Source organism: Piliocolobus tephrosceles, chromosome 13 (assembly GCF_002776525.5).
Source record: "Piliocolobus tephrosceles isolate RC106 chromosome 13, ASM277652v3, whole genome shotgun sequence".
NCBI lineage: Eukaryota > Metazoa > Chordata > Mammalia > Primates > Cercopithecidae > Piliocolobus > Piliocolobus tephrosceles.
Window position 1 is genome coordinate 7662395 of NC_045446.1, and position 16132 is coordinate 7678526.

Sequence of the window (16132 nt, forward strand, 5' to 3'; positions counted from 1 at the left end):
AACAGAAGCACAGGGAAGTTCAGCAACTTGCAGAGGCAGGATTTGAACCTAGCAGTTTTGCTGGAGAACCAGAGTTCTTCACCCCACACCACACACACTAGGTGCTTTAGGAAAGGCAGCTGGTGTTAACGTTTTTCTCATCTGATCAGGAAGTTGGGTGGTTAGAGTTGTCACAGTAATTTGTGAAAAATGGGAAGACAAAACAATAATTATGAATTGAGGTGGGTTTGGTCAATTTTGTCTTTCAGCTAGGAAGGTGAGGAGGGACGAACAGCAGAAGGCACTTTGTCAGGGGAGGAGGGGTCGGGGCCCTTGTTCTGGCTGCGTTGGTAGGGTGTTTGGTGTTTCACCCCTTCTAGGCCAGAGATGCTCACCCCAGGACGATGAGTTCACCATACTTGATGGGATCCTCGCCTGGCTGCGCATCTTCACCGGGAGAGGAGAGAACGCAAGAGCCCTTGTTCCCCCGGTGCTGAAGGTCTGAGGTTCGGGGGGACCCCACTTCAGGGTTTCCTTCCAGCACCATTCTGGGCAGAGTGGGAGAGAAAAGAGCTTTGCAGGTTCCCACCCCAGCCCCACTCAATCCCAGCTCCAGCCTGCTGCAGGACCGCCTAGACTAAGGCAAGGGTGACCTTTCACCGCCTCTACTGCTATGGTAACCACTTCCCCTCTGCCTCCTCTAAACTGCCCGAGGTTGCTGGGATACCAGGGAGGGGTGGCACAGTCAAGAGGGTCAGGATATTCAGTGGTGCCAGAGGGATGGAACAACTTAGGGTGGCCAGAGGCTGCCTTTTGGCCAAGATCCCAGTCTGGGATGTGCTTCAAAGAGGGGCACCCCATGAGTTGGATGCCCTTGCCCCTCATCTCAGACTCAGTTCCTGGTTATGGCTCTTGGCCTCTGGACCTCTGATTTAGCCCCTCTGACAGGTTCTTTGAATCTACCTGTCCATCTGAATCTTTCTGCCCCTTTGAGGTCTAGGCCTCTGTCTGTCCATCCGCTTTCTCAATGACTCTCTGTCCTCCTAGCCGCTGTCCTTTTCGCCGTCTCTCTCCCCCCATTCCCCGTCTCTGCCTGTCTGCCCACCTCCGCCTCACCATCCATCTGCCTCAGTCTCCCCATCTCAGCCTCCCCCTGCGGGCAGGCCAATGGACTCCTGGGTGCGCACTCTTCCCTCCCTCCCTCAGGTGTCTGCGTCCCCAGCCGCCCGGGTCTCAGGAGGCTTGTGGGGGCGGCGCTCCCCCCTCGAGCTCGGGCTGCAGCACAGCCGTCTCCCGCAGGCAGCCCGTTTGGAAAACATCCTCGCGCCGGAGGGACCGCGCCGGGGCAGGCCCGCGCCCCGCGCCCAGGTTGGGCAGAACGAGAACCGCGGCCCAGCAACCTACGCAGGTCCACACCCGGCGGCCCCTCCGCACAACACGCGCGCGCGCACAGCCCTGCACTCCTCGGGCCCGGACGGCGCAGAGACTACCCACACCCGCGACCGCAGGGAAGCGCGGGCGCGCAGTAGCCACCGGCGCCCGCCCTCGGACCCACTCCCTCCGCCACCCCCAGACACGCAAACACGCCCCCCGCGCCCGCCGGGACCCGCCCGGCGCAGCCCCCGCCCCCTCTGCCCCGGCGGCCTCACCTGGCCACGCTCCGGGACCCGCTGGGCGCCGCTCCCTCACCGCGTAGCCCCTGCTCGGCCCCGGGCCGCTGCGGCGGGATGGGCCAGGCCCACGGCGGCTCCGCGCTGCCTCGTCACGGGGACACCCGGGGCCGGAGGAGGGGGATGAGCGCGAAGAGCCACGCTCCGCCCACTGTCCTGAGGCCCCGCCCCATTGTCACCGCCCCTAGGAGAGCCCCGCCTCACTCCAGACTCCGCCTCTTGCGGCGATGCTTAGCCCTTGTCGGGGGAGCTCCTCCCCTTCGCATGAGACCACGCCCCTCCCCTGGCACCGCCCTCTGACTAGGGAAGCCCCGCCCTCCACTCGGTCTGAGGGACTCCCTTGCCCCTCCTCGCCGGCTCAGGACTCCCCCGTAGTCTACGTGACCCCTCCCCCATTTCAGACTCCCCAGACTCCGCCTCCATTTCCGGGGACTCCGGGGTTCTCCCGAAGACCCGGGCGCCCCTTCCCCACCGCAGGTCAGGGCCCTCACAGGGCACTGGAGGGCCCTTCCCCAGCCTTAGGCCGGGGGACTCCCCACCCCCAGCTCCGACACCCCATCTCCCATCTGGGGACGCCACGCAATTAGAGGAGAGGAGGAAAATGCTAAAGGCAAAGGGGGTGTGCGGCAGCGGTGGAGGCCGGGGGAAGCTGCTGCAGTTGAACAAAGTCGCAGACCTGTCTTCCAGCCCAGCTCGGGCACCCCCCTCCCCTTAGTACCCCCCGCCCCGCCAGGATGCACACACCACCCGATGTGCAGCAAAGGAAAGAGATCTTTGCGGGAGCACAGCCCCTTCTGGGCCTGGGGCTTGCGAGAGATCTACCCGTCTACGTTAGGCGCTGTGCGCTGTGCTTTGAGCAAATTAAACTCTTTACTTTAATCCTGGGAGGCAGGCACGATAGTTGCCCATTTTACAGATGAGGAAATAGATTTACAAAAGTGACTTACTTGTTGTAGTTTGCTAGAAACGGGCCAAGAGAGAATCTCAGCTGTATGAGTGGCTTCAGTCTCAACTCCTAACTTTCGTACCTTATCCTTCTGACTAGGGATGGAGCCTCAGAGGTGCCGAAAAGAAACCTTATCTGCATCAGGTAAGGTCCCTATTGCTCAGTACTGTTGGTCTGGAACTATAACTAAAGGCTGGATTATAGTTCCAGACCAAGTCTTTGGTCTTGTGGGTGGCGGTGGGGGTGTTTTATGAGAAAATCAAGGAAGACTGCATAGAGGAGTTGGCTTTTGACTTCCATCATGAAGGATTCCTGGGAGTTTGCCTAAACATTCCTGAGAGGGAGCCGCTGCCACCCCCACCCCCACAAACTTGTTGCACCTGAAGCTCCCAATCTACCAGACTCCCCTGGGGCCCTACCACATCCACCCTGCTAACTCCCCCACCTAAAAATAACCAAAGATACCAACTGCTTTGCCAACTGTTCTGGGGCCCAGCGGCTAGATGAAACAAGAAAGCAGCCGACGGCATATCCTTTAGGGGAAACGATACTCATTAGTCACAGAGAATTTCCCTGCGAGACTCCCACCAAGCAGGCTGCAGGTCACACAACCCTGTGACACAGGATAGCTGCCCTCACTGATGCCTCCAGAGGCCTCCATTGTGCTGGGTTTGCCCAGGGACCCTGGGACAGCCTCACTCCCTTGTGTACCCCCAGCTTTTAATGCATTGCCTGCCAAAGCAGTTCCTCAGTGAACATATACTGAATCCCTGTTATAATCCCCAGTTTACACACCAGGAAGCCGAGGCTCAGGCAGGAGAAAAAACTTGCCCCAGGTCACAAGCCAGGCTGATGCGGAGCTGATGCTTCACAGGATCCCCAGTGCTTCCACCTGACACTGGACTGCATGGAGGAAGGTCAGAGAAGGATCACCAAGACTCCGCGGAGGAGTCAGGGATTTCTCCTGGGGAGTACTGGGATTGGAGCTGCATGGCAGCACAGCCACACCACTGGGCCTCAGGGAGCCTGAGGCGGGCCTGATTGCAGGATTGCTCAAGTAAGGGACAGTAAGGGAGAGTTAGAACACCAACAGCAGATGCCTAAGTTCCAACCTTGGCTTTTGGCTCTAAATCCAGTGCTCTGCTCCAAGAACTCCAGCTTCTTAATCTCTCTAAGCTTCAGTTTCCTTATGTGTAAAATGGGAATAATAATTATACCTGCTTGTGGTGAAATAGGATTTTGCAGTATTGTTTTGAAATTCCTTTGTCAGCCCTCCCTTTTCTCTCTTCAATCTAGATCTTGTCCCTGTTGCTTCAAAGAAAGGGACAAAGAAAGGAATAAAATAGAAACTTTATTTCTTTAATTCTTGGGTTCAAATGCCTGAAGGTGAGAGGCTTGGAATAGTTTGGAAAAGTAGTTATATATCTAGTTGAGAAAACATGCAGAAAAAGCAAAACAGGGCTGGGCGCAGTGGCTCACCCCAATGCTTTGGGAGGCCAAGGCAGGAGGATCGCTTGAGGCTAGGAGTTTGAGACCAGCATGGGCAAAATAGTGAGACCCTGTCTCTACAAAATTAAAAAATTAGCTGGGCATAGTGGTGCCTGCCTGTAGTCCCAGCTACTCAAGAGGTTGAGGCAGAAGAATCGCTTGAGCCTAGGAGATCGAGACTACAGTGAGATATGATCCCACCACTGCACTGCAGCCTGGGCAACAGAGTGAAATCCTGTCTCTAAAAAAAATTAAGAAGAAAAGAAAACAAACAAAAAACAACAGCGGCAAATTCTTTCTGGGCTGGGAGATTTGGAGAGAAGGAAGAGCTAAGATGCTGGGTTCTGCCCTTGAGGCCATGCCAGAGTGGGAGGGTAGGGTTGGGAAAAGACAGATTCCTCACATAGATTTGGGGATCCAGAGCAGAGGCAACCTGGGCTTCAGTTCTCAGGCTCTAGCTTTAGAAGAAAGCCCTTGAAGCAGGGTTGACTACAGCAGTGTGGGGTTTGTGCTATGTCTAGGAGGGCTGGTCTGCAGAGTCTTAGATGCGTGAGTGGCATGGAAAAGCCTTGAGATTTCTGTGCCCCAAAATTGCAAAGCTGAGAGAGGCTGGAGTGTCCTGTGGGTTGGTAGATCAGGGTACCTAGATTGACAACTGGAGGCCAGTAAGTTACAGGTATCTCAGTGTAAGCTAGCAAGGAAGATAGCCAAACTCCAGCATTTGTATCTGAAATGACTGGGAAAAGCTGAAACTTACTTTGACGACACTGTCTCCCAACAGGTGCAATGGGAACTGGAAAGAGAGATGATGTTTAGTTTAGAATGGGTGAGCAAACTACAGCCCACTAGCCTGCTGCCTGTTTTGTAATAACCTTGTATGGAGCATAGCCACACCCACTAGATTATGTACCGTGTGTGGCTGTTTTCATGCTACAATAGCATAGTTGAGTTGTGGTGAGAGCGACTATATGGCTCTCAAAGCCTAAAATATTTACCGTCTGGCTCCTTACCAAAAAAAGTTAGCTTAATAAGCTGGAGAATCCCCGCAGGAGGAGGTACACACATGTACCCAGCAGGTGAGTGCTGCTTTGCTGAAAGGCTAACATTTCTTTGCATAGAGACTTCCCTGTGGGATGCTTGAATGTATTCATGTCGTGATAGCTGGGTCCTTCAGAGTGAGTGATGCAAGGGAGCAAGACCGAAGCTACAATGTCTTTTTTTTTTTTTTTTTTTTTTTTGAGATAGAGTCTCGCTCTGTCACCCAGGCTGGAGTGTAGTGGTGTGATCTCCGCTCACTGCAAGCACCACCTCCTGGGTTCATGCCATTCTCCTGCCTCAGCCTCCTGAATGCCTGGGACTACAGGCGCCCGCCACCACACCCAGCTAATTTTTTGTATTTTTAGTAGAGACGGGGTTTCACCATGTTAGCCAGGATGGTCTGGATCTCCTGACCTTGTGATCTGCCAGCTTTGGCCTCCCAAAGTGCTAGGATTACAGGCGTGAGCCACCGCGCCCAGCCTACAATGTCTGTCTTAAAAATTATTTCTGGGCCATGTGCGGTGGCTCACGCCTGTAATCCCACTGGATGGCTCCACTGCACTCCAGCCTGGTGACAGAGTGAAACTCTGTCTCAAAAAAAAAAAAAAAAAAACCAGTACAAAATTAGCTGGACATGGTGGCACATGCCTGTAATCCCAGCTACTTGGGAGACTGAGGCATGAGAATTGCTTGAACTTGGGAGGTGGAGGTTGTAGTGAGCTGAGATGGTGCCACTGCACTCCAGCCTGGGCAACAGAGCAAGACTCTGTCTCAGAAAAACCCAAAACAAAACAAAACAAAAAATGGGAATATAGGTGGCATGCAAGAGTCACTGGTGCCTAGAAATCGTCAACTCTAGCAAGACACAAGGTGCCTAGAAATTGTCAACTCTAGCAAGACACAAGTTGGCAGTCCTTTGATTAACACTTCAAGGCCTGAGGATAATAATCCGTGACTCTTGGCTCCACCTTCTGGGCTCTTAATTATACTTCCAGAGTCATCTTTCCTGTTCCATAAAAGGTAGCCTGTGTTTGCAGCTGAGTAATTTTTCTTGGCCTGCACCCTGTCTATAGAAGTTTGGGGGTTCAAATGCTGCTTTTCCATTTCTGTTGTCTCTGTCCTTTACAGTCCAAGTTGGCAGTGTTTCTGCCAATACAATTCTCTTAAAAACTGTGTAGATTTCTATGGACCTTATTCGCTTCATTAGACTATGCCCACAAATCTCTATGAGATAAGCCCCTCTTACCTTGGGCTCATGCTTATAGACAAATCCTTTAATGTTTCTAGAAGCCCTTATTGTTTGAATGGTTCTATTGCCTTAGACCTGAAGTCTTAGGGAATTTACAGGCATACTCTTGGCCTCTTGGCTTCAACTTTATACCATGTTTTTCTGATGTGATCTTTTTCCAGAAGCCATTTGTTAATTTTAGCATTGTTTTTGATTGGAGAGGCTGGAGATTTTCTTCTTCTTGTTTGTTTTTGTTTGTTTGTTTGTTTGTTTGTTCCTTTTAGATGAGGTTTCGCTCTTGTTGCCCAGGCTAGAGTATAATGGTGTGATGTCAGCTCACTGCAACCTCCACATCCTGGATTCAAGTGATTCTCCTGCCTCAGCCTCCCAAGTAGCTAGGATTACGGGCATGCATCACCACACCTGGCTAATTTTGTAGTTTTAGTAGAGATGGGGTTTCACTATGTTTTTTTGAGCCAGGGTCTTGCTCTGTCACCCAGGCTGGAGTGCAATGGCATGGTCATGGCTCACTGCAGCCTCAAACTCTTGGGCTCAAGCAATATTCCTACCTCAGCATCCTGAGTAACTGGGACCACAGGTGCATGCCACTGTGCCTGGCTCATTTTTATTTTTTGTAGAGGCAGTTTCTCTATGTTGCTAGGCTGGTCTTGAACTCCTGGGCTCAAGTAATTCTCCTGCCTTGGCCTCCCAAAGGGCTAGGATTACGGATGTGAGCCACTGTGCTCAGCTGGCACCAAATCTGCCTTAGTTATTGCTGAGTAGCAAATTATCCAAATCTAAGCAGCTTAAAAGAATAAATGTTTAATCTCACATAGTTTCTAAGAATCGGGGACTTGAAAGCAGTTTAGCTGAGTGTTATGTGCAGTTCTATGCAAACCTACCCCCAAAGTCCAAGAAAGCTGAGAGGCTGAAGAAAGAGACTGACAAATTCAGTTTCTCAGAAAGAAACATTTAATGACTTAGAAACAGAATGGATGTCTTAGGCGGCTGCAAGATAATAGATCCCCGCACCCACACTCCAGAAGGTATCCTTTCTCTTTTAGGGTAAAACATGTGCAGCTGGTCATATCTTCAGACTTTTTTTGCCAAGATCCATGACCACTGGGGGGTTTAGATAAGCATCTTTATGAGGGGCTTTCTATGCTACAAGGCATTGTTTAAAGAGCTTACTGCAGAACACCTTGGTATGTGGGAGTCAAACATCAGTCACCACAGGAGTTTCACTTCCAGATGGTGTCATAGTTGCCGTGAAATACACTGTTTTCCCCTGGGACCTGGGTTCTGGCTCAAGTTTCTCATGGGGTTGCAGTTAAGATTTCAGTTGAGACTTTAGTCATAAGAAAGCTTGAGGGCCGGATGATCTACTTCCCAGAGGCTCACTCATATGCCTGGAAAGTGAGTGCTGGATGTTGGCAGGAAGCCTGGGTTCTTCTCCATGTGGACCTTTCTGGAGGACAGTTTGAATGTTCTTACAACATGGCAGCTGGATTCTCCCAAACAAGTGACCCAAGAGTCTAAGACAGGCCGGGCGCGGTGGCTCAAGCCTGTAATCCCAGCACTTTGGGAGGCCGAGACAGGCGGATCACGAGGTCAGGAGATCGAGACCATCCTGGCTAACACGGTGAAACCCCGTCTCTACTAAAAAATACAAAAAACTAGCTGGGCGAGGTGGCGGGCGCCTGTAGTCCCAGCTACTCGGGAGGCTGAGGCAGGAGAATGGCGTGAACCCGGGAGGCGGAGCTTGCAGTGAGCTGAGATCCAGCCACTGCACTCCAGCCTGAGTGACAGAGCGAGACTCCGTCTCAAAAAGAAAAGAAAACCTGTCTCTTCATTCAGAATTAAGTAATACTGAGGCCTTCTAGTAAACTTCTTTTATAAAAGGCCTCAAAGGAGGGCGGATCACGAGGTCGGGAGATCGAGACCATCCTGGCTAACATGGTGAAACCCCGTCTCCACTAAAAATACAAAAAACTAGCCGGGCGCAGTGGCGGCGCCTGTAGTCCCAGCTCCTCGGGAGGCTGAGGCAGGAGAATGGCGTGAACCCGGGAGGCGGAGCTTGCAGTGAGCTGAGATCCAGCCACTGCACTCCAGCCTGGGCGACATAGTGAGACTCCGCCTCAAAAAAACAAAACAAACAAACAAACAAAAATAGAGTCTAAGACAAAAGCCACAGTGAGGCTGAGCAGTGGCTCATGCCTGTAATCCCAGCAGCTTTGGGAGGTTGAGGTGGGAGGATTGCTTGAGTCCAGGAGTTTAAGACCAGCCTGAGCAACATAGTGAGAACTTGTGATATAGTTTGGATATATGTCCCTGTTCAAATTACACGCTGAAATGTAATCCCCAATGTTGGAGATGGGGCCAGGTGGGAGGTGATTGGTGGGGCAGTTTCTCATGAATCGTTTAGCACCATCCCTTTGGTGCTGTGCTTGTGATAGTGAATGAATTCTCATGAGATCTGGGGTTAAGTGTGTGGCACTTCACTCTCTCTTGCTCCTGCTGGCCATGTGACATGCCTGCTCCCCCTTCACCTTCCACCATGATTGTAAATTTCCTGAGGCCTCCCCAGAAGCTGAGCAGATACCAGCATCATGCTTCTGGTATAGTTGGCAGAACCATGAGCCAATTAAACCTCTTTCCTTTATAAATTACCTAGTCTCAGGTATTTCTTTTTTTTTTTTTTTTGAGACAGAGTCTCCTGTCGCTCAGGCTGAAGTGCAGTGGTGTGATCTCAGCTCACTGCAGCCTCCACCTCCCAGTTCAAGTGATTCTTCTGCCTCCGTCTCCCAAGTAGCTGGGATTACAGGTATCTGCCACCACGCCCGGCTAATTTTTGTATTTTTAGTAGAGATGGGATTTCACCATGTTGGCCAGGCTGGTCTTGAACTTCTGACCTCATGTGATCTGCCCATCTCGGCCTCCCAAAGTGCTGGGATTACAGGCATGAGCCACCACGCCTGGCCATCAGGTATTTCTTTTTTTTTTTTTTTTTTTTTTTGAGACGGAGTCTCGCTCTGTCGCCCAGGCTGGAGTGCAATGGCCGGATCTCAGATCGCTCTAGCTCTGCCTCCCGGGTTTACGCCATTCTCCTGCCTCAGCCTCCTGAGTAACTGGGACTACAGGTGCCCGCCACCTCGCCCGGCTAGTTTTTTTGTATTTTTTAGTAGAGACAGGGTTTCACTGTGTTAGCCAGGATGGTCTCGATCTCCTAACCTCATGATCCGCCTGTCTCGGCCTCCCAAAGTGCTGGGATTACAGGCTTGAGCCACCGTGCCCTGCCGCCATCAGGTATTTCTTTATAGCAATCTGAGATTGGCCTACAGTGCCTTATCTCTATGAAAAATTAAAGGCCGGGCGCGGTGGCTCACGCCTGTAATCCCAGCACTTTGGGAGGCTGAGGCAGGCGGATCACGAAGTCAGGAGATCAAGACCATCCTGGCTAACACTGTGACACCCCGTCTCTACTAAAAATACAAAAAATTAGCCGGGCGCGGTAGTGGGTGCCTGTAGTCCCAGCTACTTGGAAGGCTGAGGCAGAAGAATGGCGTGAACCTGGGAGGCAGAGCTTGCAGTGAGCTGAGATCCGGCCACTGCACTCCAGCCTGGGTGACAGAGCAAGACTCCATCTAAAAAAAAAAAGCAGGGCTCCCTCCCTCCCCTGCTCCAGGTCAGGGGCCTATCTTTTCAGGAGTGACTGGACATCAGCATTTTTTCATCCTGCCCCAGCTACCTGTTGTTGAGGCTGAGTTTAGTTCTGGGTGAGTGTATCTGAGATGTGGAGGTGCACTTCTTCCGCCCAGTCCCCATTGGTAGGATGGATATCCAACATTGGGCATGGCATTGCTGAGAACACTGGGGCACAGTTCACTCTTACCCCACTTGTGGAATGGGGCTTCCATTCAGAGTGTGGAGGAGGGGAGCTGAGGAGACCTGGGGCTGCTGAACTTGCCCTCCTCTAAGCACTCAGCTCCTAAAGTGGGGATGTCACTCAGAGAGTGGCATGCTATTGTTCCTGCCAGCAGCAGAGCCTTGGCTCAGAGATTTCTCTTGGGGACAGAAGTGGGTAGTAAGGCCGGGGCATGGTCGCTCATGCCTGTAATCCCAGCACTTTGGGAGGCTGAGGTGGGTAGATCACTTGAGGTTAGGAGTTCAAGACCAGCCTGGCCAACATGGTGAAACCCCATCTCTACTAAAAGTACAAAAATTAGCAGGGTGTAGTAGTGCATGCCTGTAATACAAGCTACTGAGGCAGGAGAATCACTTGAACCCAGGAAGCAGAGGTTGTAGTGACCAAGATTGTGCCACTGCACTCCAGCCTCCTGGGTGACAGACCGAGATCCTGTCTTGAAAAAAAAAAGAGTAGGTAGTAAGAGAGAGAGCTCCAGATCTTTCCCTAAAGGAACATTGTAACAGGTTGTAGAGAAGTTTTAAGTTCAAGCCCAAGAGCATTCTCAAAATACTGAAGGTGATGGTGAAAAGCAATACAGGGGAGATTGATGGACTTTGGAGATACAGGTTAAATTGCAGGCTGGCTAGTTTGCTGGAGAGAAACTGGGGAAAGGGAAACTGGAGAATCCTGCTGGAGTCAGAACAAATCTCAGACACTGACCTCCAGGACTGTTTCTTCAAAGGAGTCACCAGGTTTGATTGGATCCATTTGTGGAGCAGTTTACACCCCAGAGCTTTGTTGAAAATACAGTAGTAGACAACTCAGCTGGCAATTACTGGAGCCTAACAGCTGAGTGTGTCAGGGAATGAGTCAGTCAAAGAGAGTCCTGCTACAACCCTTGTTAACCCACGGTGACTGTGGGTACCCAAGGCTGTACCCCCTGAGGAGTGACATCCGAGGCTTCACACTCTGGCAGCAAGAAGGAGGAGATAGACTTCACTAAAATAATCCCTCCAAAGCAAGTAGGTACAAAGAGATTTGTATCTATCATACATAAGCAACGTCAGCCTCTTGCTTGGTACCTTGGGAGCCCCCAGGAGGAGTGGGGAAGAGCAGACAGAGGATGGGGAAGGCAGAGAGGAGAGGGAGGAGTCTGGGCTCCCTTTTTTTTTTCCCCGTCAACCAAAAAAGGAATGTCAACATTTGTTTGGCACCACTGTGTTCAGAATATCCTTAGGGCTCTGTATAGGTGACAAAAGGAGTATCAGGCCATGGTCATTTCCTTGGGAAGATGCCGTATAGGAAGAGAGGGTGGGAAATCATGAGGGCATTAGTCAGCCTCAGGTACTTTGCTGCTCAAGTTTCAGGAGCTGTTTTTCGAGTTTTGAGGTGTTTTCTCCATGCATCATCAGAAAATGGCCATTCAAGTGAAAGACAGGAATGTCAAATTTATATCTTTCATACCAGGCAGTTTTCTGGAAGTGTGACATTCACTTCCTGTAAAATAAACCTGTTTTTATAAGGCTTGAGTACTTCCTTGGCTTCACCACAAAGCGGGCGTGGGTCCTTTGTGAATAAGGTCAGCACAGGCAGAGTTGTCTTAGAGGCAGAGCAGTTAACCAAGAAGACTCCAAGGGAGGATCTGGCAAGTTGCATGCTATTTCCGTGAAACCAGAGCATCTTAATTCTGATCCAGAGGATTTCTCCCCTTCGAAATAATTGCAAACAAGATTAAAACTGTATTCATGAACTATTCCAGCTGGCTTTTGGCTTCCTCTGTTGTATACTCCTGAGCTTCAGGCCGCCAACATCTCCGCTTCTGCCCCACACCCATGCTGGGCTCCCTTTGACCTTTGATTGGCGACATGGAGAGTTAGGGACCCAGAACTGCCTGCAAGTAGCTCATACCCCACCCCCGCCATTGCCCACATTCAGCCTGTCACCAAGTCCTGCCTACTATGTCCCCACAGCTCCCATCAACCTTGCCATCCCCTCTGCATCTGTCCAGAGAAGCGGGGCTGAGATCTAGGTTCTGCCTGTCCTGACACACACACACACACACACAGCTCTCCCTAGTTGTGACCTCGGGCAAGTCTCTTCACCTCTCTGAGCCTTGGTTTTCTCAACTATGAAATAAAAATAAAGATAGTCCGGGCGTGCTGGCTCACGCCTGTAATCCCAGCACTTTGGGAGGCTGATGCGGGTGGATCACGAGGTCAGGAGTTCGAGACTAGCCTGGCCAATATGGTGAAGTCCCATCTCTACTAAAAATACAAAAAATTAGCTGGGCATGGTGGCAGAAACCTGTAATCCCAATTACTCGGGAAGCTGTGGCAGGAGACTTGCTTGAGCCTGGGAAGCAGAGGTTGCAGTGAGCCGAGATCACACCACTGCACTCCAGCCTGGATGACAGAGTGAGACTCCATCTCAAAAAAAAAAAAAAAAAAAAAAATTAAATAAATAAATAGGCCAGGCACGGTGGCTCACGCCTGTAATCCCAACACTTTGGGAGGCTGAGGCAGGCAGATCAGAAGGTCAAGAGATCGAGACCATCATGGTGAAACCCTGTCTCTACTGAAAATACAAAGATTAGCTGGGCGTGCTGGTGCGCGCCTGTACTCGGGAGGCTAAGGCAGGAGAATCGCTTGAACTGGGAGGTGGAGATTGCAGTGAGCTGAGATCATGCCACTGAACTCCAGCCTGGCGACAGAACAAGACTCGTCTTAAAAAATAATAACAAATAAATAAATAAATAAATAAATAAAGACACTGGTTGGATGTGGTGGCTCATGCCTGTAATCCCAGTATTTTGGGAGGCTGAGGCAGGAGGATCACTTGAGCCCAGGAGTTTGAGACCAGCCTGAGCAACATGGCAAAACTGTCTCTACAAAAAAACACAAAATTTAGGCCGGTGTGGTGACATGTGCCTGTAGTCCCAGCTACTTGGGGGACAGAGGTGGGAGGATTGCTTAAGCCTGGGAGATCGAGGCTGCATGAACCATGTTTGTGCCATAGCACTCCAGTCTGAGTGACAGCAAGACCCTGTCTCAAAATAATAATAGTAATAATAATAAAGATACCTACCATACAAGGCTGTTGTGAGAAATCAGTAAGATTACCCAGGAAGGGTGCTTAGCTCAGGCCTGGCTCATGGCATTTTTTTTTTTTTTTTTTTTTGAGATGGAGTCTCGCTCTGTCGCCCACACTGAAGTGCAGTGGCGCGATCTCAGCTCACTGCAAGCTCCACCTCCCAGGGTCACACCATTCTCCTGCCTCAGCCTCTGGAGTAGCTGGGACTACAGGCGCCTGCCACCAAGCCCGGCCAATTTTTTTTGTATTTTTAGTGGAGACAGGGTTTCACCGTGTTAGCCAGGATGGTCTCAATTTCCTGACCTTGTGATCCGCCCACCTCGGCCTCCCAAAGTGCTGGGATTACAGGCGTGAGCCACCACGCCTGGCCACATGGCATATGTTAAACACTCTCTAAAAGTCAACCACTATTAGCATCCGTTCAGACATCATCATTTCTTGGCTGGGCACTCAGGACAGCCCCCTTGACGGCCTCTCTGTCTCCATTCTTGCCCCTCCAATCTGTCCTCTCCAACTGAGCCAGTGTCAAGCCCCTGTTTACATCTTGTCAATGGCACCTGCATCTTCTTTGCTGAGGGTGGGTCTTGGTCCATCTGAGATATTGATTAAAGTGCAGCTTTCTGGGATGTCCCCTCCAAGGATCCCTGCATTTGTCACAATGTCCCAGGCAATCTTGCAGTGCAGTGACACTTGAGATTCACCCCTCTGCAAGCTAGTCTACATTCATTGGTGCAGGATTCAAGGCCCTTCAGATCTAGCCCCTGCCAACCTTTCCAGCCTGATACTCCCTACCTCACACCATACCCTCCACTGACGCCATGGCACATGCACCTCCTTCCTGCCCCACACTATCCTGTACCTCTGCTGTTCCCTCCGCTTCCCTGTCCCCAGACTGGGGAACATGCCTATTAGGGGCTAAATTGTATCTCCCCGACCCCTGCAAATTCATATGTTGAAGCCCTGGCTCCTCAGTACCTCAGAATGTGACTGTATTTGGAGACAGCGCCTTTAAAGAGGTGATTTAACTTAACATGAGGCCAATTAGGGTGGGTTCTGATCCAATCTGATTAATGTTCTTATCAGAAGATGAAATTTGGACACACAGAGGCACCAGAGCAGAAGGAAGGCCTTGTGAAGACACAGGGAGAATGTGGCCATCTTCGAGTTAAGGTAAGAGGCCCCTGAAGAAATCAACTCCGCCAACATCTTGCTTCTGGACTTTCAGCCCCCACAACTGTGAGAAAATAAACTTCTGTTGTTTCCGTGCCCAGGCCGTGGTGTTTTGTTACAGCAATTAGCTGAGCTGATGCACAGAGAGCACCTCCCTGCAGGGCAGCAGCTGTGCCTGCCCCTCATAGAGAACTCACCATGTGGTTCTGCACCTAGTGCTCTACTCATGTATTTACCTCTCCTGTTAGGTCAAGGCTTTTTGCAAGGTAGGGTTGTGAGTTACCAGCGAGTTATGAAATTGACTTCATGGGTTCAACCAGCATTTTTAATGAAATCATAGAATAGAATAGAATAGAAAATAAAGTACACCACATAGAGTAAAGATATGAACTGTCTCATGAAACTGGTATTTCCCTGTGTATATGTCACATATGTGCATGGGGCCACAATGTAAAATGCATTTTTTTTTTTTTTTTTTTTTTTTTTTACCAATACTCATGGCCAAGAAAGATAGAAAGCCAGTGCATAGCCCGTGTAACCCTCAAAGGTGATGTCACACCTTCTCATTTCTGTATGTCCAGTGGCTGACCTAGGACCTGGCATGCAGTAGGTCTTTGGGGAATATTTGTGGAACCAATGCAATGACCCTTGCCTATATGATCTTCTCTACTTCCCCCTTCATGACCCTAGTTGCAGCACCAAAATCTCTCACCTGGATGACAACAGCCTTCTAACAGGTCCCTGCTTCCATCTTGGCCTCTCTGTAGCCTTCCTTCAGCAGCCAAGAGTCATCTTCTACAGTGTAAGTTGCATCCCATCACTTACCTATTCCAGTGACTTCCTACTGGAGCCCAAGTAAAGTCCTAAGTCTTTACCTGCCTTCCGATGCCTGCTGTGATCTGCTTTTCCCATCCTCTCCAACTTCCTCTCCTTCCCCTGCCCCCTCCCTCATTCCATCCAGCTGCACTGACCTCCTTGGTGGTCTCCAGAGCCAACCAGCCCACGCCTGCCTCAGGGGTCCACACACACTTACTTCTGCTTGGAAGGCCCTTCCCCCAAACAAGTCCCTTGTCTTCCTTCTCTCAAGTCTAATGTCACTTCCTCAAAGAGGCCATCCTGAACTGTTCTAGTCAGTAAAATTCTATTTAGGAGGGATATTTCATAACATAGAAGACACTTGTTGATATGGTTTGTCTCTGTGTCACCACCCAAATCTCATGTTCAGTTGTAATCCCCAGTGTTGGGGATGCGGCCTAGTGGGAGGTGATTGGATCATGGGGGTGGATCCTCCTGAATGGTTTACCACCGTCCCTTTGGTGCTGTTCTCATGATAGAGTTCTCATGAGATCTGGTTGTTTGAAAGTGTGTAGCACCTACCTCATTTTTCTTTCTCCTGCTCTGTTTGTATAAGATATGCCAGCTTCCCCTTCACCCTTTCACCATGATTTTAAGTTTCCTGAGGCCTCCCCAGAAGCTGAGCAGGTACTGCCATGCTTTCATGCTTTCCTTCTCCTTCTTTCTTTCTTTTTTTCTTCCTTCCTTTCCTTTCCTTTCCTTTCCTTCCCTTTCCCTTTCTTTCTTTCTTTCTTTCTTTCTTTCTTTCTTTCTTTCTTTCT

General features: G+C 50.5%; 2 protein-coding genes and 1 pseudogene across 5 annotated transcripts in view; 1 reads left to right on the top strand and 2 right to left on the bottom strand.

Moving 5' to 3' along the window:
• The window catches only part of PELI3 (pellino E3 ubiquitin protein ligase family member 3), a 10966-nt gene extending 9175 nt beyond the window's left edge, over window positions 1-1791 (bottom strand). Inside the window, exons 1-2 of one of the 4 annotated variants that reach the window (XM_023186155.1) lie at window positions 1629-1791; window positions 375-527 (exon numbers count right to left, since the gene is read on the bottom strand). In XM_023186155.1, coding sequence (XP_023041923.1) covers window positions 375-526 — 152 coding nt within the window. In that variant the 5' untranslated portion in view covers window position 527; window positions 1629-1791. Of the gene's footprint in view, window positions 1-374; window positions 528-1628 lie in introns of those variants that run through there. The other 3 variants (XM_023186154.2, XM_023186156.1, XM_023186158.1) reach the window with 3 other exon arrangements.
• Window positions 1-16132, top strand: part of LOC111533669 (pyruvate carboxylase, mitochondrial-like) — a 1148173-nt gene that overhangs the window by 486413 nt on the left and 645628 nt on the right. The gene's annotated exons all lie outside the window — the stretch shown is intronic.
• On the bottom strand, window positions 11597-11936 carry LOC111534654 (annotated as a pseudogene).